Here is a 25,587-nt window from a genome sequence, read left to right as displayed (position 1 = left end):
CTCTTCTGCCCTGCAGGTGTATGTGCAGGCAGAGCACTGTATATATAATAATAAATTTAAAAATCTTTAAAAAAGAAAAGAAAAACCCTATCTTGAAAAACCAAAAAAAAAGAAAAAAGAAAGAAAAAAATGAGTAAATAAAATAAAAAATATACATATTTATTTATTTATATGGGGAGGGGGCAAGGGGATGCCATGATGCACAGGACGAGGCCAGAGAACAGTTTTCTGGGATGGCTCTCTCCTTCCACTGTGCCGTGGCTTCTGGGGCTCAAACTCATGCTTGGCGCTTCACCAAGTAACCTCCTCATGGCCCCTCAAGATGTCCCGCTCGCTACTTAAGCATTTCCCAGCATTAACTCTGTTGTCTAGCGTATGCGCTGACTTCCTATGTTAGCTTCCAGGGCTGCTGTGCCACTGTGGACTGGGCCAGCTGAGGAAGCTGGAAGTGTGTAAGTCCAGGGTAAGCAGGGCTGTGTCCGTCCCTCTTCATATGGCAAGCATCCCTCTGTGTGATAAAGTCGCCAATCACTGCACTAAGAGATGACATTAATGAAGTATGCCCTCATCTTAATTACCTCCCATCTGCCAGGACACTATTACCACATCAAGTCACACTCAGTGTCTAGAGAGACAGGAGCCAGTACTGAGGTCCATGTGCTCATCTGAGGCCAGCCTGGGCTGCCTAGTGAGAGAGCCTGGTCACTTGGACTCCTGTGAGTGGTGGGCAGTCCTCTAGCCCAGCACACTGCTCACCTTGGGGCTGCCATCTCAGCACCGCGCGCTGTGCTCACTGTCTCGCCCTCTCCTCTGCCCCGACCACTTCCTCGTGCCAGGACAACAGCCGCCGCGTAGATAACGTGCTCAAACTATGGATCATAGAGGCGAGAGAGCTGCCCCCCAAGAAGCGGTACTACTGCGAGCTGTGCCTGGACGACATGCTGTATGCGCGCACCACCTCCAAGCCCCGCTCAGCGTCAGGGGACACCGTCTTCTGGGGCGAGCACTTTGAGTTTAACAACCTGCCTGCTGTCCGGGCCCTGCGGCTGCATCTGTATCGCGACTCAGACAAAAAGCGGAAGAAGGACAAGGCGGGCTACGTTGGCCTGGTGACTGTACCGGTGGCCACACTGGCTGGACGCCACTTCACAGAGCAGTGGTACCCCGTGACCTTGCCAACAGGCAGTGGGGGCTCGGGGGGTATGGGCTCCGGAGGAGGAGGCGGGTCAGGGGGCGGCTCGGGGGGCAAGGGGAAAGGAGGCTGCCCCGCTGTGAGGCTGAAAGCGCGGTACCAGACGATGAGCATCCTGCCCATGGAGCTGTACAAGGAGTTTGCAGAGTACGTCACCAACCACTACCGCATGCTGTGTGCGGTGCTGGAGCCTGCCCTGAACGTTAAGGGCAAGGAGGAGGTCGCCAGCGCGCTGGTTCACATACTGCAGAGTACAGGCAAGGCCAAGGTGAGCTGTGCCCCCAGGGAAAGTGGGCGCCGGCTGGGGGCAGTGAAAGAATAAACTGATGAGGTTGGGCTCTGCAGAGGCTGACCCTTGGACTTTCCTGGGCCTCAGGACTTCCTTTCAGACATGGCCATGTCTGAGGTAGACCGGTTCATGGAACGGGAACACCTCATATTCCGCGAGAACACGCTCGCCACTAAAGCCATAGAAGAGTACATGAGACTGATTGGTCAGAAATACCTCAAGGATGCCATTGGTATGGCCCGCCTTCAGGACTTCCTCCTGAACCCCCCCACCCGCCCCCCCACCCCTATCCCTGGCCACCCAGACCCCACATCCACCTTCCTCAGAGTCCCAGGACCCCAACCTCCAACCCAGGGAGCCCCTGTCCCTGCCCTTGGAAAGTGTGACCGCTCCCTGTTGTACACCCTCTCCCAGGGGAGTTCATCCGTGCTCTCTATGAGTCTGAGGAGAACTGTGAAGTGGACCCCATCAAGTGCACAGCGTCCAGTCTGGCCGAACACCAGGCCAACCTGCGGATGTGCTGTGAGTTGGCCCTGTGCAAGGTGGTCAACTCCCACTGGTGAGACTGGGGACGCTGGGCTGGGGGGCTAGGGCTGGGCAGTTGTGTGTTCATCTGTTCATCCATCTGTCCATCCTCAGAGGACTGAGCATCAGTGCAGGCAAAGCGTTTTCTGAGGTGTTGTAGAGCAGAGAGAGGGGAAGGAGGCCTAGTCCCTGACACCAGAGGGCCTCTAACCAAAGTGAGCAGGGGCGTGAGATGCACAGAAAGCCACAGAGCCACTGTGCTGTGTATTAAAGGGGCCCCGTGCAACACCAAGGCAGGGAAGGCAGAGCCGTGGCAAAGTTAACAACAGGTGCCCTGGGCTGGGCTTTGAAGGTGGCATTTACACACAGTAGGCAAGACGTTTCCCAGGTCTATGAAAACACACAAGATGTAAGAAGGCCTCAAGGCTCCCAGGTCATTGCTGGCAGCTGGGACAGGCTTAGTGGAGCACACGGCCATAGTCGAGGCATCAGGAACAAGGTGCCTCGGCACATCAGAGAGTCTGAAAAGCCTTGAATTCAGAGACTGCAGTCACTAGGAGTTTTGCAGTGTCCTTACAGGTGTTGGTCTAGGAAGTAGCATGTCTGAGACTGTGCCACGAGCGAGCTGTGTGCGGAGGGAAAGAAAAAGTGCAGACCATTGGTGGCTATGGTTACTGGGTCAGGCATAACAACCCGCTCTTCAGTTAGGGTGGGGTCAGAAGGCCTACAGAGGGAGAAGGATGGGTAGGCAGGGGCTGTCTGAGAGGTTGGCGGGGAGTCAGGATGGATGACGCAAAAGGTCATGAGACTAGGGCTCAGGAGACCCAGAGCCTCACTGACAGGACCAGGGAAGTCAGGAGGAGGAGCCAGCTGGCAGTGTGGGGGCGACGGCGAGCTCTATTTTACACTAGTCAAGTTTAAGGTGTCAGTGGGACATGGAAGTAGCACTGGGAGGCGGGGGAAGAGTGAGCCAAGCCGTTCCAGGGACTGGGGGTCATGCCTGGGGCACGTCCATCCCCATTTCCCTGGAATCCAGAAGAGTTGGGGGGTCCGAGCTCCCTGTACCTCAAGTGACCCTCCATCTCTCTCCCATCTTGTCTCTTCCCTGGTGTCTGTTTTTCTTCTCCTCCTCTCCTTGTCTCTCTCGCACACCCCTCCGCCCTCTCCCATGTGTCTATCTCTTCCCCCCCCTCCTCCATTTCTCTCTCCAGAATCTGTCCCCTCTCCTGTGGGCCTTTCCTTCAGCAGCCTCTGTCTTCTCCCGCAGTCCCTCCCTCCCAGTCTCTCTCGCCTGTCTCCACAGCCTCACCTCCTACCACCCCTCAGCATGCTCCCTGAAAGCTGAGGGTCTCTGGGGCTCAGTCCCGGTCTCTCTTTCTCTCTTTCTCTCTCTGTCTCCCCACCCCTTCCCCCCAGCGTGTTCCCGAGGGAGCTGAAGGAGGTGTTTGCATCTTGGCGGCTGCGCTGCGCAGAGCGGGGCCGGGAGGACATTGCGGACAGGCTGATCAGCGCCTCGCTCTTCCTGCGTTTCCTCTGCCCCGCCATCATGTCGCCCAGTCTGTTTGGGCTCATGCAGGAGTACCCGGACGAGCAGACCTCACGGACCCTGACCCTCATCGCCAAGGTCATCCAGAACCTGGCCAACTTTTCCAAGTGAGGGAAGCGTCAGGGAGGGTGCGCGAGCTGTGGGTTTCTGGAAAGGTCTCCTGAGTCACCAGAGCACCTGTACCCCTGGCCAGGTTTACCTCAAAGGAGGACTTCCTGGGCTTCATGAACGAGTTTCTGGAGCTGGAGTGGGGCTCCATGCAGCAGTTCTTGTACGAGATATCCAACCTGGACACCCTGACCAACAGCAGCAGTTTTGAGGGCTATATAGACTTGGGCCGCGAGCTCTCCACCCTTCACGCCCTGCTCTGGGAGGTGCTGCCCCAGCTCAGCAAGGTCAGTAGACGTCCCTTCTGTTCTAGCCCAAGGTACTTCCAGAGGTACCTGGCCTTGAGACCAACTCTCTGCAGTGAACTCTTCTCCCCTTCCTGTTCCCAGAACTGTCACCACCACTTCCAGTGCACGCCACACAGCCTCTACCTGTGCCCTCTGAGGCACTTACCCACCAGGTGACAGTCTTGTCCTTTCAGGAAGCTCTCCTGAAGCTGGGCCCACTGCCCCGGCTCCTCAATGACATCAGCACAGCCCTGAGGAACCCTAACATCCAGAGGCAGCCAAGCCGTCAGAGCGAGCGGACTCGGTCTCAGCCCATGGTGCTGCGAGGACCCTCGGCCGAGATGCAGGGCTACATGATGCGGGACCTCAACAGGTGAGCACCCTGCTCCCACCCTGCTGTGCCCTCCTGCACGCTCCTCACTGGGCCCTGTGTACACCTCACTAGGTCTCAAAAGAGAAGCCCTGAAAGGTTCTTTCTTGGGGACAGTGGCAAGGGCACAGGCAGCGGGAGAGGCGCGACGCCGAGCCCAGGGTCCTGCAGTTCCTCTGCTCCGGGCTCAGCTGAGGCCAAGGGGCCCTGCTGCAGCTGAGCCTTTGTCCCTCTGCCAGCCCATGCTTGTCTTTAGGCTGCGGCTCAGCCATGTGGTATCAGAATAAGGGGGTGTCTCTGAGTGAGTGAGCTAACACCCCAGCCTGCCTTAGCCCAGAGAGCTCTCCATGACCCCCCGTTCAGACAGGCAGCAGTCGGAGCTGAGCGGGGGCCCTGGAGCCTGCCGTCCAGTGTGGGGTGGGGGACTCAGCTACTGTCCTTCATTTTGTGATTGCTCTGCTGTTCCTCACCCATGTCTTCGTCTGTGACACCACACCTGCCCCACACTCCCTCCACCACTGTCCACACCTTCCCTTCTCCTGTCTGTGCCTGCCCCTTTGCATCTCTCTCCAGCTCCATCGACCTTCAGTCCTTCATGGCTCGAGGCCTCAACAGGTGAGGGCTCTGTGCTGCCCACCCTCCTGTCCTGCCGCACTGGCCTTCACCCACCTCTGCTCCTCTGCTCCTCATCTTCTCCATGCTTGCCCAGACCAGCCCTCGCTCCTCTCTTGCTGCCCCGCCTCCTTTCCCCCGGCCTGAAGCCCTCTCTAGGCCTTGTCCTTCCCTTCTCCAACGTCCTCTCCCGTCCTCCCCCCCTGCCTCTCTAGGGCTGCCACCAGCAGCTCTCAGCCCTTCCCCGTGGGCCCCACTTTTCACCTAAGGCCGGCCAGCACCAGACCACAGGCTCAGGTGCCGATGGTCCTGGCCTTACTTCTGTCTGTGTGTCCTCCGTCCCTTCCAACAGCTCTATGGACATGGCTCGCCTCCCCTCCCCAACCAAGGAGAAGCCGCCGCCACCGCCACCCGGTGGGGGTAAAGACCTGTTCTACGTGAGTCGGCCACCCCTGGCCCGGTCATCCCCAGCATATTGCACAAGCAGCTCGGACATCACGGAGCCAGAGCAGAAGATGCTGAGCGTCAACAAGAGCGTGTCCATGCTGGACCTCCAGGGTGATGGGCCTGGGGGCCGCCTTAACAGCAGCAGCGTCTCCAACCTGGCAGCTGTCGGGGACTTGTTGCACTCGAGCCAGGCCTCGCTGACAGCAGCCTTGGGCTTGCGGCCTGCACCTGCCGGGCGCCTCTCCCAAGGGAGTGGCTCTTCTATCACAGCAGCTGGCATGCGCCTCAGCCAGATGGGTGTCACTACGGACGGTGTCCCTGCCCAGCAACTTCGCATCCCCCTTTCCTTCCAGAACCCTCTATTCCACATGGCTGCTGATGGGCCGGGGCCCCCAGGGGGCCATGGAGGGAGCAGTGGCCATGGACCACCCTCCTCCCATCACCACCACCACCACCACCACCACCACCGAGGGGGAGAGCCCCCAGGGGACACTTTTGCCCCGTTCCATGGCTACAGCAAGAGCGAGGACCTCTCCTCAGGGGTTCCTAAGCCCCCTGCCGCCTCCATTCTCCACAGCCACAGCTATAGTGATGAGTTTGGACCCTCTGGTACTGATTTTACCCGTCGACAGCTCTCACTTCAGGACAACCTGCAGCACATGCTGTCCCCTCCCCAGATCACCATCGGTCCCCAGAGGCCAGCTCCCTCAGGGCCCGGAGGTGGGGGTGGTGGGGGCAGTAGTGGGGGTGGTGGGGGCCAGCCGCCTCCCTTGCAGAGGGGCAAGTCTCAACAGTTGACAGTGAGCGCTGCCCAGAAACCCCGGCCGTCCAGTGGGAACCTATTGCAGTCCCCGGAACCAAGTTATGGTCCTGCCCGTCCACGGCAACAGAGCCTCAGCAAAGAGGGCAGCATTGGGGGCAGCGGGGGCAGCGGTGGCGGAGGGGGTGGGGGGCTCAAGCCCTCCATCACCAAGCAGGTAGGTGAGGGTGGGAGAGGCAGGGTGGGTGAAGAGCGGGGAGGGAGCAGCAAGGCCGGGTTTACAGTGTCCTCCCTCTCTGTTCACTAAACAAGCATGTGGCACTGGGCTGTGCTGGCCTCAGGAGGCAAGATGAGTGCAGGTTGAGGCCAGCTAGGGCTCGGTAGCAGTAGTCTGCCTCTAAACAAACAAAAGTTGACAAACACTAAGAAGAGGCTCTCCCTCGGTGATGTCTCAAGACGCGTTCAGCACCGAGGACCCCTACCCTCAGCACTCACTCCTGGGGGGTGGGGCAGGAGCAGTTACTTCACTCATGTACAGATGGAGAAGGGCTCAGGCAGGGGGTCAGGTCTGGGGTGTCGCTTCTGTGTTTTCGTCTTCTGAACACACTCTCCCTTTCTGCTGTCTGCCCACCCCAGCACTCCCAGACTCCATCCACGCTGAACCCCACCATGCCGGCCTCGGAGCGGACTGTAGCCTGGGTCTCCAACATGCCGCACCTGTCGGCCGACATCGAGAGCGCGCACATCGAGCGGGAGGAGTACAAGCTCAAGGAGTACTCCAAGTCCATGGACGAGAGCCGGCTGGACAGGGTACGCTGGCCCCGCCCTCTCCTGCCAGGGAGGCCTTACACCTTCCCAGGGGAGAACAGCCACGCTCCGGAGGGTAAAAAGAAACAGCACACAGACTTCTTTTCTAGTCTATTAGGGGTGATACGTGTCAGTCTCTTTAGACCCGGCCCAACTCTACGGGTTACACAGCTAGAGGTGGAAGAGGACTGTTTTATTTAGCCTCCGAGGAATCGGGGCATGTGTGAAGACCACCCCCCAAACTGGGCCTGGTAGCACAGGCCTGTGAACTGTTGTTACTCAGGAGGTTAAGGCAGGAGGTGTTAAGTTCAAGGCCAGCTTCGGCAACTTAATGAGACCCTATTTCAAAATAAAAAGTAAAAAGGAAGCTGTAAAAAGTAAAAAAGAAATCTAGTTTGTGGTAGAATGTCTGCCTAGAAGGCATGAGGCCCTAGGTAACAGCAGGTTCACTAGAGGTTTGTGCACTCGTGCCCCAAGGCGACCACCATAAGCCTCCCTCTCCTGTGGGGCTAGCATGGCCTGCTTACGTGTGGACACTCAGAGGATGGGAAATGCTTAGATTGCCTTTCTTGTCCTTCCTTCAGCTGAGGAAGGTCCCAGGGCAGCACTATATGCAGTAACTGCACCGGGGACATACACTATCCACTGCCTGTGGCTAGGGGCTCCCGATATGACACCTGTATATTGTTGCAACTCAGAAGCTAAGCTTTTAGTTATGTAACTTTCAACAGCCGTGTGTAAGCTGGGTAGAGCTTACTGCGGAGGCTTTGGGTTTGATCCCTAGCACTGAAAAACAACAACAAGTGTGAGCTACATGTGGCTACTATAGTAAGCAGCAGGGAAGTGGAAGGTCTGAGCTCTTCTGGCCCTGGACTCCCAGACTCATATTAATAGTTGTAGTCTCGGCCTGGGAGCCCCGTGACCTCCTGTCTGCAGGACAGGATAGGGAGGGATTCACACAGGAGGCAGTTCCTGCCCCCACCTCACCCAGTGTCTCTGCCCATGTGCTCACCCTTGGTTTGGACACAGCCCCTAGGTCGTTAACTTCTAGATAAGCTTCTCAGGGCATGTCCAGGAGTCTTGCCAGGGTGCCCTATGGGGCCCATGTTCCCCAAGCATGTGCGAGGGCATGGCACATTTGTAAGGTGTGGGGCTTTGACCTTGCTCCATCTTAAGAAAGCCTCAGTATTACATCAGAGCTTTCTTAAAAGCAGATCGAGTGTGTTCAACAGGCAGAGAAAGGACCGGGGACTCCTTGTGCCACAGCTGACCTGACGGGTGGGATGAAGCTGGTAAAGCCAAGGCTGGGCGCCCCTCACAGTGCGGGGTCGTGTGCCCGGCGGGCAGGTAAAGGAGTACGAGGAGGAGATCCACTCACTGAAGGAGAGGCTGCACATGTCCAACCGGAAGCTGGAAGAGTACGAGCGGAGGCTGCTGTCCCAGGAAGAGCAGACCAGCAAGATCCTGATGCAGTACCAAGCCCGCCTGGAGCAGAGCGAGAAGCGCCTGAGGCAGCAGCAGGTGGAGAAGGACTCCCAGATCAAGAGCATCATCGGCAGGTGAGGGGCGGCCCGGGGAGGGCAGGGCAGGGAGAGCCTGCTGCAGGCATTGAAGGGCCCCTCCCCCAGCCCCAGTACTGCTTAGCCGCTGCCTTCTGAAGCCCTGGGGAGATGTACCAGCTACTGTCTAAGCGGCACTGTCTGGACTCGGCTTAGGCCTAAACTCCCTACCGACTATGCTTGAGCCAGCCTGGAGGCTCACCAGAAAACCAGGCACAGTCCCTAGCCACAGGAGCACTTCACCTCGCCTGTGTCCCTGGGCAGAGCTCCTTCTCCATCCTGGGGAAGCTGGTCCATGAGAAATGGCTTTTAGCTTGTCACTGCTCCACAGGAACTGCCTCAGCAGGGGCCACTAGAGCCAGAGCCAGCCCCACTCCGGTCTGTTGTAACAGAACAAAACCTGACACAGAAATCTAACCTCAGGACCCAGGAGTACCCATGTCTATAGTCCCAACATTTAGGAAGCTGAGACAGGAGGATAAACCTCAGCTACATATGGCACATTCTAGGCTTCCTTGGATACACTGTGAGACTGACCAGCAAATGGGGAGACGTCAAGTCCACTCTCATGGGTCTGAGGGATGTGCCCCAGGGGACGCACTGCTCTTGCAGAGGATCTGAGTCACATTCCCAGCACCCACACCAGGTGCCTCCTAAGTGCTTCCAGGTATCCGACGCCGTAGGCCTCTGCACACATGTGCACAGACCCACACACAGATACACATAGTTACAATTAATAGATATAGGTTGGGTGGTGGTGCATGCCTTTAACCCTATCACTCAGGAGGCAGCAGCAAGTGAATCTGTGAGTTCGAGGCCAACCTGGTCTATACAGAGTGAGTCCAGGACAGCCAAGGCTACACAGAGAAACACTGTCTTGAAAAAAAAAGAAAGAGAGCCGGGCGTGGTGGCGCACGCCTTTAATCCCAGCACTCAGGAGGCAGAGGCAGGTGGATCGATGTGAGTTCAAAGCCAGCCTCGTCTACAAAGTGAGTCTGGGACAGCCAGGGATACACAGAGAAACCCTGTCTTGGACAAAAAAGAAAAGAAAAGAAAAGCTGAAACATGCCTTTAATCCTATCACTTGGAGACAAAAGCAGGCAGATCTCTGAGGGTAAGGTCAGCCTTGTCTACACAGTGAGACTGTTCAGAAAATCCAAATGAATGAACGAAAGAATGGATGGATGATGCACATCTTTTAAAAGTCCCCAGAAGGACACAAGGATCTCTGGGAGAAAGTGGAAAGCAAGACTCTGGCATCAGGCATCTTTTGGGTCATGGCAGCAGAGGAACTGTGCGAGGGGAAGATGTCCAAGGCTTTTCCAGAGTTGCAGGGGCTCCCCGGGGTCAAGAGTAGCACAGGTGGGCTCTGAGCCCGTGCCCGCCACTAACCCCACTGAAGCCCGTCCCTTCAGGCTGATGCTGGTGGAGGAGGAGCTGCGTCGGGACCACCCCGCCATGGCTGAGCCGCTGCCTGAACCCAAGAAGAGGCTGCTCGACGCTCAGGTGGAAATTACAATGTCATTTATCTTCTCTGTGTCCCATCCCCATCCATCCCACTGTCCTTGTGGACTCACTGCACCAGCCGCTCTGGCCCCACCACCATCTGTCTCCCGTTGTCCTCAGTTTGTCTACTGGCTGCTGCTTCCTAGCAGCCCCCAGTGATCCATCTCCATCCCATTGTCTGCGCCTGTCACTCTTGGCAGTGCCAGCCTCACTCCTGTGCCTTCCTGTCCTTTCTTCCGACTCTTGCCTGCATCTCAGGGCCTTCACCAGCGCCTCACCCCTCAGCTGCCCTGCCCCCATGCCCGTGAACTTGGGCCCCTTCCTGGCCCGCTCCTGTCGGCTTCCCCAGCCCTTCTTAGCCAGGAGGGCTGGAGGTTCTGCACAGAAGGGAGCAGCCATCTGAGCTGCCGTTTCTCAGCCCTGGGCACCCTAGAGGCTCAGGTTCTCCTGACTTCCCACTCTGACCCCTTGGTAGGTCCTATGCAGCTTCTTGTCCCTGAGGCTTGAGATCCTCAAGGCCTCCGCAGAGACCCTTAGCAGAGCTGCAGCTCAGACTGCGGCCTCTGGTGTTCCTCGAGCCGACTGTCTAACTAGCTGCCGCCACCCTCTGCTCACAGCCAGCTTCCAGGTCCCTCTGCACCCTTGCCCTGCTCTCCTCTCCATGCTCCTCCCTCTGCTCTGACTGCCAGGCCTCTCCCTTCCACCACCAGCAAGCCTCCTGACCCCATGACCCCACTCTCTCCCCCTGCAGCTCCTCATCAGGTAATTCTCCTGGTTCCGCTTTGACCACGGGCGGAGGACACTGGGGGAGGTGACTCCGGACCACTGCAGGTTGGTGGTGAAGCCCACCCCCTCCAACTCTCTGGAGCCTCTCCCCTCTCACTGCCGCCCACCACACCCAGAGACCCTCCACAGACCCCACCCCGTGTCACCTCCTGCACAGACAGACCCTTCCCAAGGTACAACCAGAGTGCACCTACTGACACCCGCACCTACCCTTAGGAAGACAGGCACAGTGACAGGTTCCCAGTTCTCTCCAAACTGGCCCCACCAGCCACCACCTGACACCACCCTCCTTTTCCTCTACCTATCCAGTGTCTGTCTGTCACCCCCCATTTCACCGAGCGTCCTTGGGAGTTGAGATGTTGGAATGGGCATAACAGGGTGGGGGACTGGGCGGGGGCCAGGCTAGAGCGCTGTGCTGACGCGCAGGTAGGTGGGGTTTCCTGTCCTTTGCTAACCCAACCCCCTCCTGCTCTTCTGAGGCGGAGGAATCTGAGGTTTCCTTAGTTACTCCTGGGTGGAAGCTGGGACAGGCAGTTAACTCAGGACGACTCTATGGGGCCCTGGAAAAGATGTGTTGAGATGTCCTGGCAGTGACCAGAGTGACAGGAGTGTTGGACAGTTGTCAGGCTGGACTTGCTCATGTGGTCAAAGAGAAACAGCTCCCCAGAATATAGCCAAGGGATCAGTAGCCATGGTCAGTGCCAGGCAGGGACACCAGCCTGCTAAACACCCTCCTGAGCTGCTTAATCCCACTCCCTGCCCTCTCCTGCCACGCAGCAGCCTTTCCGGGGACAGGATCCTCTCTAAAGCCTGTCCTCAGGCACATTTCTGTGGGCCTGAGCTGTGGTGGGCAGTGGCTCCTTACACTGTAATTTTTACCCTCTGCCTGCCTGGCCTCTCTGTCAAAGTAGTTAGTGATCTGTAAACAAATGCTGAAAGACACCAGGGAACCTCACCATTTAAAGGGCTCCTGCAGTGAATCCTTTTGTAAAATGAATAATGGCACCCTAATTTATCCAGTTTCTAAATTTGGGTTCATGAGGGCGTAGGGGGCATGCCCATGTGTCGTCATGAGCAGACAAGCAGCCTGGCGGCATCGAGGGCTCCTTCCCCCTGCTCTCACTTCGTGCACTCAGGGCACCATACTGCATTTCATCTCTGCCACTGACGGCAACTGATGGCTGTGAGACACCCAGATAGCCAAGAGGGCCACTCTGACTAAGGTTAGACTCTGGGTGGCCTGTGACAGGTGAGTCTTTGATTCTGGTATGGAGAGGAAAGCTGATCTTGGAAGCCTTCTTTTTTTCTTTTTTTCTTTCTCTTTTTTGTCTTTTCGGACACAGGGTCAGATATAGACAGCTAGAGCTACCTGCTGCCCTACCTAAATGTCTCGTGGCTCAGACAGTAATTTGGATATTTGTTCCAAACTAGTTTGTAGGCTTTGATCCCACTGCAGCCAGCTAGTTACTTTTAAACTAGATTTTTTTTAAAGCCACATAAGTGTCCAGAAGTGTGGGGGCCCAGGTGCTCTTCTCCTCAGCAGAGGCAGAGAAGGCTGAGCTGACGGCAGGAACCAGGTCAGTAAAAGAGCCATAGAAGGTTCTGAAAATAGGTACAAGAGCAGCATAGGGTCTGCTGCTCAAGCTGCAAATTTGGGGGGAGGGGCTGAAAAGGAAGGAGGGGTGGAAAGGAATGGAGTCAGATTACTGGGAATGCAGACTGGGGCACAGTGTCTCTGAACCAGTGCTTTTCAACCTGTGGGTTGTGACCTCTCTGGGGTGGACTGACCCTTTCACAGGGGTCCTGTAAGATATTTACGTTACAGTTCATAACTAGCAAAGTTACTAACGTTAGGAGGTAGCAAGGAAATATTCCTACGGTTGGGTTGGGTCACCACAGGAGGAACTGTATGAAAGGGTCGCAGCGTTAGGGTTAGGATGGGTGAGAGCCGCTGCGGAACCCTTGAGTTATTCCCGCCGAGAGAGGGGTCTCCCTACAGATGGCCCTCCACTTCGCTTACCCCCTTCCTGTGTCCAGAACAGCTAACCCTCTAAGTTGGGGTGTTATATTTGAGAGGTCCACTCTGAGTAACTGACAGAACTGAATGACAGTGCCTAGTTAGTGAAATGCCTGTCTTCAAAACACAGTAAGTAGCACTCTGAGCAAGGCTTCTCCACAAGCCCTCAGGGAGCACAGCAGAGTGAAGAAGCGTGCTTGCTGGTGTAGGCTCCGTCCTCCTCCCACAGGCACATTTCCACCGACTTGCTTAGCACACTCTTTCTTCACAGATAAAGGAAAGCTCAACCCCTGGCATTGTTCAAATTACGAACAAATTTCCAGAGCTGTAGGATTTGGGCTAATGAGGTTTTACTGTGTTGCCTCCTCTGGCTCCTCAGTGTGAAGTTCCTGCCTGGGGTGGAGGGTGCTGGAGGGGGGTCCATGGGAGGGTGGCCGGGAGGGGTGGGGAATACAGTTATGTCTGAGGGAAGGGGAGAGCTAGCAGCCTTTGAGCTAGTTTCCTGGTGTGAGTCTGATTTGAAGGCCCCTGTTAGGAGTGTGGTGAAGTGCCCTGGCGGTAAGAAACAAAACAGAAAAGGGGGGACATGGCTGTGGAGTGGGCTGGCTACAGATGAGAGCACTGCTTGGGGCTGGCACCCTGGCCCCTCGAAGCGTCTCAATAAGTCCGCGCTCTCCTCTTTGGTGTCTTGCAGGAGAGGCAGCTTCCCCCCTTGGGTCCAACAAACCCGCGTGTGACGCTGGCCCCACCTTGGAACGGCCTGGCCCCCCCAGCCCCACCTCCCCCACCCCGGCTGCAGATCACAGAGAACGGCGAGTTCCGAAACACCGCAGACCACTAGCCCACCCAGCATCAGACCTCCTTCCTTGTGTACCCAACCCCGGAACATCACCACCCACCAGGACTGGACGTCCCCGAGGGACAGCGGGATTGCCTCCCTTAATGCAGTGCCTCCTGGGCACCCATCTGCCACCTCCACCCTCCACTTCCAGGAGGGAGAGTGGGACCCTTCGCTGCCCTCGTTCACCCCAGGACACCACCTACCCCACACAGACCCCTTCACTCTGGGGTGCTATCCCCGTCCTCTGCCTCACAGTTCCCCTGAGCACTGGGGGACAGACCTCCACCCCCACACTGGGGGTGTGGCACCTCCAAACTTTCAACTTCAGGGTGATTTTTTAGCAGTAACCAGAGCTGACAATCTAACTCCCCTCCACCACCCCATTTTGGCCTCCCCTGTCCCCCTTGTTATGGGGAGGGGACCCCAGGTGAGGGGGCCCTATTACCCCTTGATTTCTCAGGAGCGTCTGGGGGGGCTCAGCACGCACAAACTCCTTCTCCTCTCTCCACTCTTAGATCTATTCTCCCCACCCAGAGCCCAGATGGGGTGGAGGGGCCACCGGGGCAGGGAGGGGGCGGCAAGGGGGGAATGGGGTCGCCTCCCCTTCTTCCCACACCTGATCTGCTCTTGGCTGGTCCCAGAGCGGGGTGAGGGGGCTCACGCCCCCCCCTCCCCCAGTGTGTTGGGTGGGGTGGAACTGAGGTTCGGATGATGGTTAGGGTCTGGGAGGCTGTGTGTGCTGGGCTGCAGAGGCCAGACTAGCTGCTCTGCCCTCCCCTGACACAGCCCAGCCCTCCGCCCTTCCCTCTCTTGTCTCTACTTCCATGGGGAGGGGGGGAACTTACTCTAGGAAAAGCCATGTCTCTCTCCCCAAGGGTGGGGGGACCTGTGTTGGAGGATGGGTATTGGGGGCCCCCTTACATGACTCTGCCCCTGGGGGAGGTGGGACAGGGCTGGGCTTCCCTCTCCCCCTCCCGCAGTCTCCCTCCCTCCCGCCAGCTCCACGATTTTTCGGTGTTTCTCTGTACATAGCTCTCTGGCGGGATAGGGGAGGTAGGATGGGTGGGGGGTGGGGGTGGGTAGGCCATGGAAGGGGGAAACCCCTCCTGGGCACCCCCTCTTCTCTGACTGCTGTCCCCTGCCCAGCCTTGTCCTCTCTCTCCTCCTTGCGTTTGGTATTGAGAATTCTTCCCAGACTCCAGACTCGACCTTTCTTTTGTATGGACAGCTCTCCTTCAGTCTTACCCAACTCCACATACCCACCCAGCCGGGGCCAAATTTATACTTATATAAAAGTTGTAAATATGTGAAATTTTATCCCGAACCCTTTACTCTGCTCTTCCCACTTCAGGCCCTACCCTGGGACCTTCTTCCTCCTCTTTGGCTGTTGTAATTATCTGGGGTTTGTACTGTACATAATTGGGGTGGGGGGGCTGGGAGGCGACCCCTCTGTACAGAGCTTCCTGGCTCCCCAGCCTCACCCCTCACCTCCCTCCCCACCCACCACCTTAAGAGTAGGGACACACTCTTCTTACTCGGATTTTTTGTTTGTTTGTTTACTCGTTCTTCCCGGCCTACTCCCAGCCTCTCGCCCCCTACCACCGCCCTTCTCTCCCACTCCCAGCCCCATTCCCTTTTTTTCTGGAGTGTGTGGTGAAACAGAAAAATCATGTTTAATAAACGGAGATTGTTCTTTTACCGCTGGGCTGACATTTATTTTTGGCTTTCCGAAACAAGGATTCTCTGTAACATTCCTGGCTGTCCTGGAACTTGCTCTGTAGACCAGGCTGGCCTCGATCTCACAGAGAATGATCCGCCCTCCTCTGCCGCCGCCAACCCAGGCGTCAGGCTGGCTTTTTTAGCCTGGGGTCTCCAGAACCGCCTGAAGAAGGGTGACTGGAACTATTTTTGGGGAGAACGCTGCCAGTCTTCTTGCACTACGCTGCTCCGCCCACTCAGGGGAACAATATATACCACAGGGTTTTCTCGGACAAACCCCCCCACTTCCGCAGCACTCGACCGAAGGCGCCGGGCTTTAACGCCTGACAGACTCCAATGAACAGTCTTCCGGGTTTAACCGAGAGGACGCTCTTCTGCCAAAGGAACAGCACCGGGGTCCTCAGCAAGCGTGCGCTGCAGACTTCAGGCCTGGCTGCCCCGCGTGCACGCCGAGGGCAGCAGCACCTACCTCGCGCGGCGGGAGGCAAGGCCCACGCCGAGCACGTCCCGCCCGCCGCCTCTCTGGGAGCCCGCGGACCGCCTCCTCCACCGACACCGGGATGATGCTCGGCGGCGCTCGGTAGCTAGGCGCCCCCAGCCCCGCCCCTCCGGCCGCACAGCCAATGAGGAGGGGGCTTGTAGGATGCCGCCCTCCCATTGGCTGCAGGCTGGCCCCGCCCCGTACGGGGTGCAGCGGCGGCGTCCGGCGGAGCCGCGGCAGCTTCCGGCCGTCCGGGCGCAGTGGAGGCAGGGGAGCTGCGACGCGGTCGCGCGTGCGGTCGGGGGCGTGTCGGCGGGAAGGCTTGAGGCCGGAGCTCGCGGAGCCGGCCTGTGTGAGCACGGTGAGGTGGGGCGAGCGGCGGCGGCGGGCAGCGCGACCCGAGCTGGCGAGGTGGGGCGCAGTCCCCCCTCCTCGGCTCCCGTAGGTAGGGCCTGGAAGTGGAAACCCTGGCCGGCGCTGTGTCGGTTTTCTTGGTGGGCTGACTGCTGAAACTGTCACCGAGGAGTCTCCAGGTGTCGCTGGGAGCAGCTCGAGTCAGGGCTCACACCCCGCACTCGTGTGACCTCAGGCTCCTTCCCTCCCTCCGCAGCCTTCTTCCCGTAGAGCCGAGCTCCTCCTCCCGACTCCTAGGATTCCTTTCCGAGGTGGCCATGGATGCTTCGACTCCTCTGCCCCCCGCATCCCCGTCTCCGAGGTGCAGCCCCGCCCCGCGGACAATCCACATTGAGTTCCCTCGCTACAGCTCTTCGCTGCTGGAATCCCTGAACCGCCACAGGCTGGAGGGGAAGTTCTGCGATGTGTCCCTCCTGGTCCAGGGCAGGGAGCTGAGGGCTCACAAGGCGGTGCTGGCCGCCGCCTCGCCTTACTTTCATGACAAGCTGCTCTTGGGTGATGCGCCCAGGCTCACCCTACCGAGCGTCATTGAGGCGGACGCCTTCGAGGGACTGCTTCAGCTTATTTACTCAGGGCGCCTCCGCCTGCCTCTGGATGCTCTTCCGGCCCATCTCCTAGTAGCCAGTGGCCTTCAGATGTGGCAGGTGGTAGATCAGTGCTCAGAGATTCTTCGAGAACTAGAAACTAATGGTGGGATCGCAGCCGGTGGAGGCGCCTCCTACCACACGCTTCTTTCCACAACCTCTTCGGGAGGCTGGTGCATTCGCTCTTCTCCTTTCCAGAACCCGGCGAGGCCCTCCGCTTCTAAAGAGGATTCTGCGACTCCTGAGAGCCCCGTTAGAGGGGAAGGGAGTGAACTGGAGGAAGTGTTACAGATCCAGGTCAAAGAGGAGGAGGAGGAGGAGGAGCAGGGGTCAGCCCCCCCAGCCTTCCAGAGTCCTCAACTCGAGAGTGGGCCAGCAGGGGTTACCCAAGCTTGTGGGTCCCACCCGCTGCCTACGTCTGCCCTTCCCAGCAGGCCTCCAGAGGATGGGGGTTCAGCAGTTGAGCCTCCTGCCCCTCTCGCAGGAGCATCCCAAGTCGTGTACGTTAATCAGGAAACCGTGGAGCCTGAGGAGGCCACAGCCGGAGGTGGCACTCCGTCTGCAGGAGCCAAAGAGACCAAAGTTCTACCTGGAGGGGGCTCTGAGGGAAACGGGGAGCTAAGGTACTTGCTGTCCTCAGGGGGAGGGGAAGCATCTGGGGCAGGAGATCCGTCCTGGAAACCCGTGGATCTTCATGGAAATGAAATCCTGTCAGGGGGTGGAGGGCCTGGAGGAAGCGGGCAGGCTGTGCACGGGCCCGTGAAGCTAGGAGGGACGCCGCCTGCGGATGGAAAATGCTTTGCTTGCTTGTGTGGAAAACGGTTTGCAGTAAAGCCAAAACGAGACCGGCACATCATGTTGACCTTCAGCCTTCGCCCTTTCGGATGCGGTGTCTGTAATAAACGCTTCAAGCTGAAGCACCATCTGACGGAGCACATGAAGACGCATGCTAGAGCTCTGCATGCCTGTCCCCATTGTGGCCGTCGGTTCCGTGTCCACGCCTTTTACCTTCGCCATCGGGACTTGTGCAAGGGCCAGGGCTGGGCCACTGCCCACTGGACTTACAAATGACCACTAGTGCTCTGTGCTGACCTCTAGTGCAAGGTAGCCGCTGCTGCCTCTCACCCTTCACCACCTCAGTCCTGGCTTGTGTAATCATTCCAAGAGATTATGTGTGCTGTGACCCTTACTATGGGTATGGGCTTCCCCTGGTGTGTTCAGAAGTGCAGGGTTCTTAACCCAGGTGTTAACAGCCTGTGGAGAATGTCAGGCTTGATCACTTGACCTGATGGCCAGTGAGGAGACCGCTGACTGCAGATGACAGTAGTGTGATAGAGTTGGAGCAGAATAGCCTGATAACTTTTACTTCGTCTTTACAACGAGGTCAGAGAGTTGTTCAGCAGGGAATGCATTTGATTCAGAGCCAAGTACTGGTCAGACTAAGCTCTAAGTGGCCTCTACCTCGCTGTCGGCAGTGTTGTTTTTATACTTTTTGTTCCTTTCCAGAAGCTTCTTAGGGTCTACTTGTTTTCTCCCTAGTAGACACCTTCCAAATATCCTTTTACAAATGTACTTGAGCATTCGACAAGTATGGTGGTGCACGCATTTAATCCCAGCACTTGGGAAGCAGAGGCAGGTGGATCTCTGTGAGCTCCACACCAGCCTGGTCTACAAAACAAGTTCCAGGCCAGCCAGGGCCACACTGTGAGACCCTGTCTTTAGGGGACTTTAACAAATGGAGTATCTCCTGTGTCATCGCGAACCCCACAGTAGAGGGTATTCCCTCAGCACCTTTGCCCCTTGCCTGCCTCTGACAACCGCTGATAACTTGCTTAGGGTCACAGTGATAGATGTGACCAGGGAACTCAGGAGATGGCAGCTGACCTAAAATGCTCTCAGGGTTGAGACCACACATGAAGTCTGCAGAGTGACCACAGTGGGACCATTCTCTTTCCTTTTCCATCCCCCCACAGTTGGTTAAAACACCTTCGTAGAGGTGGAGGGGTCACTAGTAGAATGGAGTTACTTAATTTTATTACTTAATAAAGTCTGCCCTGAAATTTAAAGTGACAGTAGACAGTAATTTATGTGAAGGTGTGAGGGCGGCGCTGCAGGAGACAAGTGTTCCCTTTGCAGCCAGTTGCGTTGGTGAGAGCCTGAGCTGGTCTCACAGTAGCCATGGAGAGTGCTGCCCAGTCCCCAGGCCCCGCCCTGCTGTTGGGGAACCTCAGGTGAGTTACGCTCCAGTCTGAACTGCTACTGCTACTGCTTGGTTCTCTGCTTGCTTTGTGCGACCTTACCATCCAGCCCAGACCTCTCCTCGAACTCAGGGCCCTCCTCACAGCCTGTTGAATACTAGAATTACAAGCTCAAGTCACCGTGGCTAGCTTATGCCCACTATTTGAAAGGGTGTGGGTCACTTACTGTTAACTTAAATTGTTTCCTAACTTCTCGCATTATGCATAGTGTTGGATGGCAACGCACCAGCCCCTGACCATGAAGACCTGAGTTCAGGTCCCGGCACTATGAAAACACGGCAGGTGTTGGCTTGACCAGGGGGTTCAGCAGATGCCTGTGATAAGCCTGACAACTTGAGTTTGCTCTCCAGAACCCATGGGGGGGGGGCAGAGGAAGGGGGCCTGGTGAGTGGAGGGAATCAGGCATGGGTAGGAGGATCTCACGGCTCTGACTGGTCAGCCAGGTGCTGCTTTGTTTGTGCAGCTTTCACAGAACAGAGAGGGGCTAATGATTATCCCAGACGTACATTTATGTGTTTGATTTCTCATTACATGGCCGGGTACAAGTTCAGTCACAATAACAAAGTACAAACAGATTTTATTTTATTTTTTGTTTTTGTTTTTCGAGACAGGGTCTCTCTCTGTAGCCTTGCCTGTCCTAGACTCACTTTGTAGACCAGGCTGGCCTGGAACTCACAGGCATTCACCTGCCTCCGCTTCCCGAGTGCTAGTATTAAAAGTGTGCCCCACCACACCCAGCCAGATTTTATTTTTATCATCAGCCCTATAACTCCGATTTAAAGATTCTAAAGAATGTCTCCTAAGCAACCACGTTCACTGTATGACAGCCTGCTGTGAGGCTGGCAAGTGTTTGCAGTTTGAAAGCTCTCCAGACAAACAGGAAGTATCTGACCTGGTCTGTTTATGACTAGCAAATATTAACACCTCCCTGTTGTTACGTATTTCATCCTCTCCCCTATAGAGGGGGAAAGGCCATTTCAGTCAGTCAATCCTATTTTCTGAGTTGTGTTCCTCCGGAGTGTACCCCATATGGCCCCCGCCATCATTAAGCTATATTTTCAGAGAGCTCTAAGTGTATAGTAAAGAGAGGCCTTGAGCCAGGCATAGTGGCGCACGCCTTTAGTTCCAGCACTCGGGAGGCAGAGGCAGGTGGATCACTGTGAGTTCGAGGCCAGCCTGGTCTACAAAGTGAGTCCAGGACAGCCAGGGCTACACAGAGAGACCCTGTCTCGAAAAACAAAAAACAAAAAAAAGAGAGAGGCCTTGAGTCTGTAGCCGCTCCCCTGCCAGTCAGTTTGTCAGTCTCTCAGTGTGTCCTTCACCAGTTACACTGAGCTGCCTCAGGCGCAGACTCCCCAGAAAGATTCCTGGAGCGATGGCCTCACCCAGCTATATGTTTAGCTGTGCTTAATGATCTCCAGGTACAAGGACAACTTCCAGATAGGCCCAGGTAAAGTTATCTTAGGATTTTCCTACGAAGACTCAGACATGATTTTTCTTAGGAAAAGACATACAGTGAATCATAATGCAGAAAGTTCCCAACAATGCAACAAGCCGAGACCGAGACCCCAGAGTGAGAGATGCAGTGACAGTGGCTGCAGCACTCGGCTCTAAGTCCGCCTCATACACCCGTAGCATACGTGTGCACGCACTAACACAATTTTTAAAAAGAGAAATGAGATTTTTGTAGATAAGGTGAATTCTAGCTTGGTGTCATACTCTCAAATGAGATGCACCCTGGTCTTATGCCCTTGGTAAGAAGGGGTGCACTGGGAAGGAAAGTAGGGGTGTCCTGGATTGACTGCATCCACCCGCCGCTTGGCACGCATTGCTGGGGGTTACAGGCCCTGTTGTCTTGGTTCACAAGCATGCGACGTTGGCTGTGGATGATCTTACTAAAATGGGAACTTCGGGAAGAGTGGGAAGTGTCTCCTGGGATGGGGAAGGGCCCTGAGGAGAGTGCCTGGGGAGGGACAGGCCTTGCCAGGGCTCCAGGAGCAGAGATTCCTGGGCATGGACCTCGCGGAGGACGCTTAGTCTTGTTATCAGGAGTAGTCTAGAACCTTCTGTGCCAGAGGCCTCCTGGTTAGGCCTTCTCTCTGCTTCCCGTGTGCTGAGGTTAGAGGTCACACCGCCACACCCATTTCTTTCATCCTTGCTGGGGTTTTTGTTTTAAAGATTTATTATGTATACAGTGTTCTGCCTGCATGTACACCTTCGCACCAGAATAGGGCACCAGATCTCATTATAGATGGTTGTGAGCCACCATGTGGTTGCTGGAACTGAACTCAGGACCTCTGGAAGAGTAGCCACTGCTCTTAACCTCTGAGCCACCTCTCCAGCCCCTTGCTGGAGTTTTTGTTTGTTGCTTTTTGCTTTTGTTTTTTCCTAGAATTTTGGAAACAGGGTTTCTCTGTGACTGGTCATCCTGAAACTATCTCTGTAGACCAGGCAGGCCTCAAACTCACAGAGATCCGCCTGCCTCTGCCTCCCAAATGCTAGGATTAAAGGTGTACACCACCGATTTGTTCTTTGTTGTTTTGGGTTGTTTGGTTTGTTTTTTCCATACTGAGGATTGAACCCAGCATCTCACACTTGGAATGATATATCTCATAATTGAGCTACAAACCCGGTTTATTCTTGTTCTTGTGTCAATGGATGGAAAATAAATTCCTTGGGGAGGGCAGGGGCTGTAAATCAGTGGTAGATGCTTGCCTAGCAAGTACAGAAGGTTGCGTTTGGCCTCCAGGTCCACAAAATAAACAAATACATCTCACAGGAACTTTCAGGTTCACACCTGTACTCCAGCTAGAGCACCCTGACCACACTGTGGAGGACTGTGAAGTCCTCCAAGAAAAGAAGATGTGCTGAGGTGGAAGAGCGAGGACGGTGAGGTCAGCAGAGGCTGACTGACCACAGTCCACTGGGGCCCATCCCGGAAGCCTCCCTGAATGTGCCACTTAGCTGAGTATCCAAGAAGCCTTGTGCCTGCCCAGCTCCCTCCATTCAGCCTGTCAGTTCTGAGGCAGGGTCGGCCTTCGTTTGTTTGAGAGAAGGTCTCTGGCTGTGCTGGACCTGGATGTGTAGCCCAGGCTGGTCCAGAACCTGCAGAGACCCTCACTGCCTCCTGAGCTCCTGGATTGAAGTCCAGCATCCTTGTGCCTGGCCTGCTTTAATCTTTTAATACTTGGTTATCCTAAGAGACAAGCTGTTTTAGGCCTTGCCTGGCACCACACCATTCTTCCCCCCACCCCACCCCCACAGGCAAAGGGTTGTAACCCAGCACCACACAATCCAGTGTGGTGCTGCGTGCCTGCCATCCCAGCACTCCCCTGTGTTCAGGGTCATCCTCTTTACCTAGTGAGTTTGAGGACAGCCTGGGCTACGTGAGCCCTGCCTCAGAATGAAACTAACAGAATCAACATCCAGAACAATCCACCGAGACTGTAGTTTGAGCTCAGAGAAGACATCAGCCCATCAGTATCCCCAGGTGGTAGTAGTGCCTGTGCCTGTTGGATAGCGCAGGGCATGGGACAGGCGCTTCGCTTCACCTGTCATCCCAACAGCTCTGTAGTGTGAACGTCCGGCACGCACTTTCTTTTGCCTTATACTTTTCATCAAGAAACACTACCACATCTACAGCAAAAGCTAATTTCTGGACCCATCAGTGTTTGATAGTAGCAGTGACATTAGTGGAGGAGGAGAACTGACGGGACATGTGCATGCCTGTCCTCAGAGTCCTAAGGACCTGCCTCGCGGCTGTGGAAGGGCAGTGTGCAGGGTGGGCAGGCAGGACGCTTGCGTCGAGGTAAGGCCTTTGGCCCAGCAGACAAGGCTTGCCTGCTTCATGGGGGTAGTCTGTGCAAAGCCAGCGACTGTAGGTGTTAACCATACCTAGGACACAGGGTAGTGTCCAGACAAGGTGTAACTGAACAGCTGGGTACCGCAGGCCTTATCCAGGGTGACAACCTTCGCATTACAAGAGGCATGTCCGGAAACTGCTTCTGCTCTGAGCTCAACTCAGAATTTCAGCACCACTATGTCACTGGCCCTCTGCGCACCAAGGAAAGTCAGGATATTCAGCTTTTATCTCTTTATAATTTCTTTCTTTTGCATTTATTTGTGTGTGTATACATACGCACGCTGGGGCGGGTCAGGGGCGGGAGCAGCGCGGGGCGGGGCGGGAGCAGCACGGGGCGGGGCGGGGGGGGGGCGGGGGCAGCACGGGGCGGGTGGCTGGATGTTGCACTGCAGTGGGAGCCAGGAGGGGTGGGCTCTACAGGGAGTGGCCCCGCCCACACCAGGTGCTCTGCTCCCTGCAAAGCCTCAGGTTTGTTTCCCAGGTGATTGCACATCCTATCAAATTGTCTAGTTGCCTGTCACCTGTGACGGGAATTCTGACACACTCCATGACAGGGAACCATGAGATACTGTGCTAAAGGAAATAAACCGAGCACAAAGGGACAGGTCGTTTTCTTTTGCAGCTGCCATAATGACAAAAGTCTTTCAATAAGTACAAGACCACTCACGTGGGAGACCTGCGGGGTCATTTAAACTCCTGGAGACCACCAGGTGGTGTGCATGCGGGAGCTGTGAGTGAGCACTGTTGGGTCTTAGGTGCAGAGGACAAAGTTGTGCGGGTGGGCGGGCAGTGGTGATCATTCACAGCAGGGTGGACATGCTTAGTGTCAAAACTACACAGAAAAGTGGATAAAAATGGTAAACTTAATTAGTTGGTATTAAAAAATAAAAATAAAGGCTGGAGAGATGGGTCAGGTTAAGAGCACTGCCTGCTCTTCCAAAGGACCCGGGTTCAATTCCCAGCAACCACATGGCAGCTCACAACTGTCTGTAACTCCAAGATCTGACACTCTCCTACTAAGGCACATTAAAAATTAAATAAAATATTTTTAAAAAATAAAAATAGCCAGCTGGGCATTGCAGTGCACACCTTTAGTCCCAACACTCAGGAAGCAAAGGCACGTAGATCCCTGTGAGTTCAAGGCCAGCCTGGTCTACAAAGTGAGTCCAGGACAGCCAAGGCTACACAGAGAGACCCTGTGTTGAAAAATAAAACAAACAAACAAACAAAAAAACTCCAGTGAATGAGTGGGTGACGGCTTGAGCATCAGTGGCTGCTACATCACAAAGACAAGCCGACATTATGTTCCACTTACAGAAAATGCCACCGCCTCGTATGAGTTAATCTTGCCAAAAATATCCACGTTAAAAATGATGAAGCCTTCAGAGCCAGCATGTACAGAAAATGTTCAGGCCAGGAAACCATGTTAGGTCAACAAGCAAAGCTGAAAGTAAGGACAGGCAGCTCAGCTTGACACATGGAAGTATGAGGGGAAAGGGAAATGCATGGTGGCCAGAGGCAGGCGGATCGCTGTGAGTTCGAGGCCAGCCTGGTCTACAAAGCGAGTCCAGGACAGCCAAGGCTACACAGAGAAACCCTGTCTCAAAGGGGGAAAAAAAGACCCTAACCAAGACCCTTGTGTTCTCTGTTGGGTGGAGGGGTGGAATGAGCGGGTCCCCCAGGAGCGGCTGGAAGGGGAAGGGCCTCCTGAGTCTGTAAAGCTGGTGCAGCTGTCCAGCAAATTTGAAACAAACTAATTAAGTGGCTGCACATGAAGGCACATGCCTTTGACCTTAGCACTCGGGAGGCAGGAGCAGGAGGATCTCTGTAACCGCATTTACTACTTTGTGGGTTCCTTTTCCTACCCTTTGCCACCCTTTCTTTCAAGGGTGAGATAAAAGGAGAGAGGACAGCCAGGCGTGGTGGCGCACGCCTTTAATCCCAGCACTTGGGAGGCAGAGGCGGGCGGATCGCTGTGAGTTCGAGGCCAGCCTGGTCTACAAAGTGAGTTCAGGACAGCCAAGGCTAACACAGAGAGACCCTGTCTCGAAAGAAAAAAAAAGGGGGGGGTGTCCATATTGTTAGACTAAGTGCTGCTGCTGAGGAGCTCCTGGGGGCATCCTTGCCCTCAGGATGTCTAGTTATTTCTTCTCTTCCTTCTTCCTCCTCCTCCGTCTTTTCTTCTTTGATCATCTTTCTCCTCCTCCTCCTCCTCCTCCTCCTCCTCCTCCTCCTTTGTGCACAAACCAAAACCAACAGCCCATCCCACCTCTTGGGGCTCCAGCGTCTATGTACCCTCTGAAAAGGTCCCAGAATTCCAAACGTCACAGGATCACAGAAACTCTCTGCAGCTGGCAAACCCACGCCTCTGCTGGAGCACGAGGCAGATCATGCCTACACTCTGAAACAGCCTTACATGCCTACACCTGGGATTAAAACAAAGACATATGCTTTATTTTTTAAAGACCAAAATCCCAGAATTCTCACTACATTTCCCCCTTTCTGTTTTCAGCCATTGTGCTGTGTGTAGCAGGGAAACAATTAACAGACTTTTTAAAAAATATATTTATTTATTTATTTATTTTGGTTTTTTGAGACAGGGTCTCTCTGTGTAGCC

General features: G+C 55.5%; 2 protein-coding genes across 18 annotated transcripts in view; both read left to right on the top strand.

Annotated features, from left to right (window-relative positions):
• The window catches only part of SYNGAP1 (synaptic Ras GTPase activating protein 1), a 31,620-nt gene extending 16,270 nt beyond the window's left edge, over positions 1 to 15,350 (top strand). For 8 of the 17 annotated variants that reach the window (XM_084753365.1, XM_084753357.1, XM_084753361.1 and 5 more), the window contains 12 exons: positions 837 to 1,460; positions 1,569 to 1,713; positions 1,896 to 2,040; positions 3,423 to 3,659; positions 3,746 to 3,947; positions 4,142 to 4,320; positions 4,891 to 4,932; positions 5,282 to 6,353; positions 6,773 to 6,946; positions 8,291 to 8,502; positions 9,918 to 10,008; positions 13,506 to 15,350. In XM_084753365.1, coding sequence (XP_084609491.1) covers positions 837 to 1,460; positions 1,569 to 1,713; positions 1,896 to 2,040; positions 3,423 to 3,659; positions 3,746 to 3,947; positions 4,142 to 4,320; positions 4,891 to 4,932; positions 5,282 to 6,353; positions 6,773 to 6,946; positions 8,291 to 8,502; positions 9,918 to 10,008; positions 13,506 to 13,652 — 3,270 coding nt within the window. In that variant the 3' untranslated portion in view covers positions 13,653 to 15,350. Of the gene's footprint in view, positions 1 to 836; positions 1,461 to 1,568; positions 1,714 to 1,895; positions 2,041 to 3,422; positions 3,660 to 3,745; positions 3,948 to 4,141; positions 4,321 to 4,890; positions 4,933 to 5,281; positions 6,354 to 6,772; positions 6,947 to 8,290; positions 8,503 to 9,904; positions 10,009 to 10,759; positions 10,840 to 13,505 lie in introns of all 17 variants that reach the window. The other 9 variants (XM_084753367.1, XM_084753366.1, XR_014773716.1 and 6 more) reach the window with 8 other exon arrangements.
• A 716-nt stretch (positions 15,351 to 16,066) lies between these two features.
• Positions 16,067 to 18,916, top strand: ZBTB9 (zinc finger and BTB domain containing 9). Its single transcript, XM_084753376.1, has 2 exons — positions 16,067 to 16,213; positions 16,463 to 18,916. The coding sequence occupies exon 2, from the start codon at positions 16,524 to 16,526 to the stop codon at positions 17,919 to 17,921; it is 1,398 nt and encodes a 465-aa protein (XP_084609502.1). The 5' UTR covers positions 16,067 to 16,213; positions 16,463 to 16,523; the 3' UTR covers positions 17,922 to 18,916.
• The last annotated feature ends 6,671 nt before the right edge of the window (positions 18,917 to 25,587 follow it).

This window comes from Acomys minous (assembly GCF_964271855.1).
Source record: "Acomys minous genome assembly, chromosome: 13".
In the NCBI taxonomy this organism is placed as follows: Eukaryota; Metazoa; Chordata; class Mammalia; order Rodentia; family Muridae; genus Acomys; species Acomys minous.
This window is presented reverse-complemented; position numbering and strand designations above follow the sequence as displayed.

Excerpts from the sequence above, each read along its gene's own strand:
- ZBTB9 (XM_084753376.1), top strand. The coding sequence starts at position 16,524 with ATGGATGCTTCGACTCCTCTGCCCCCCGCATCCCCGTCTCCGAGGTGC.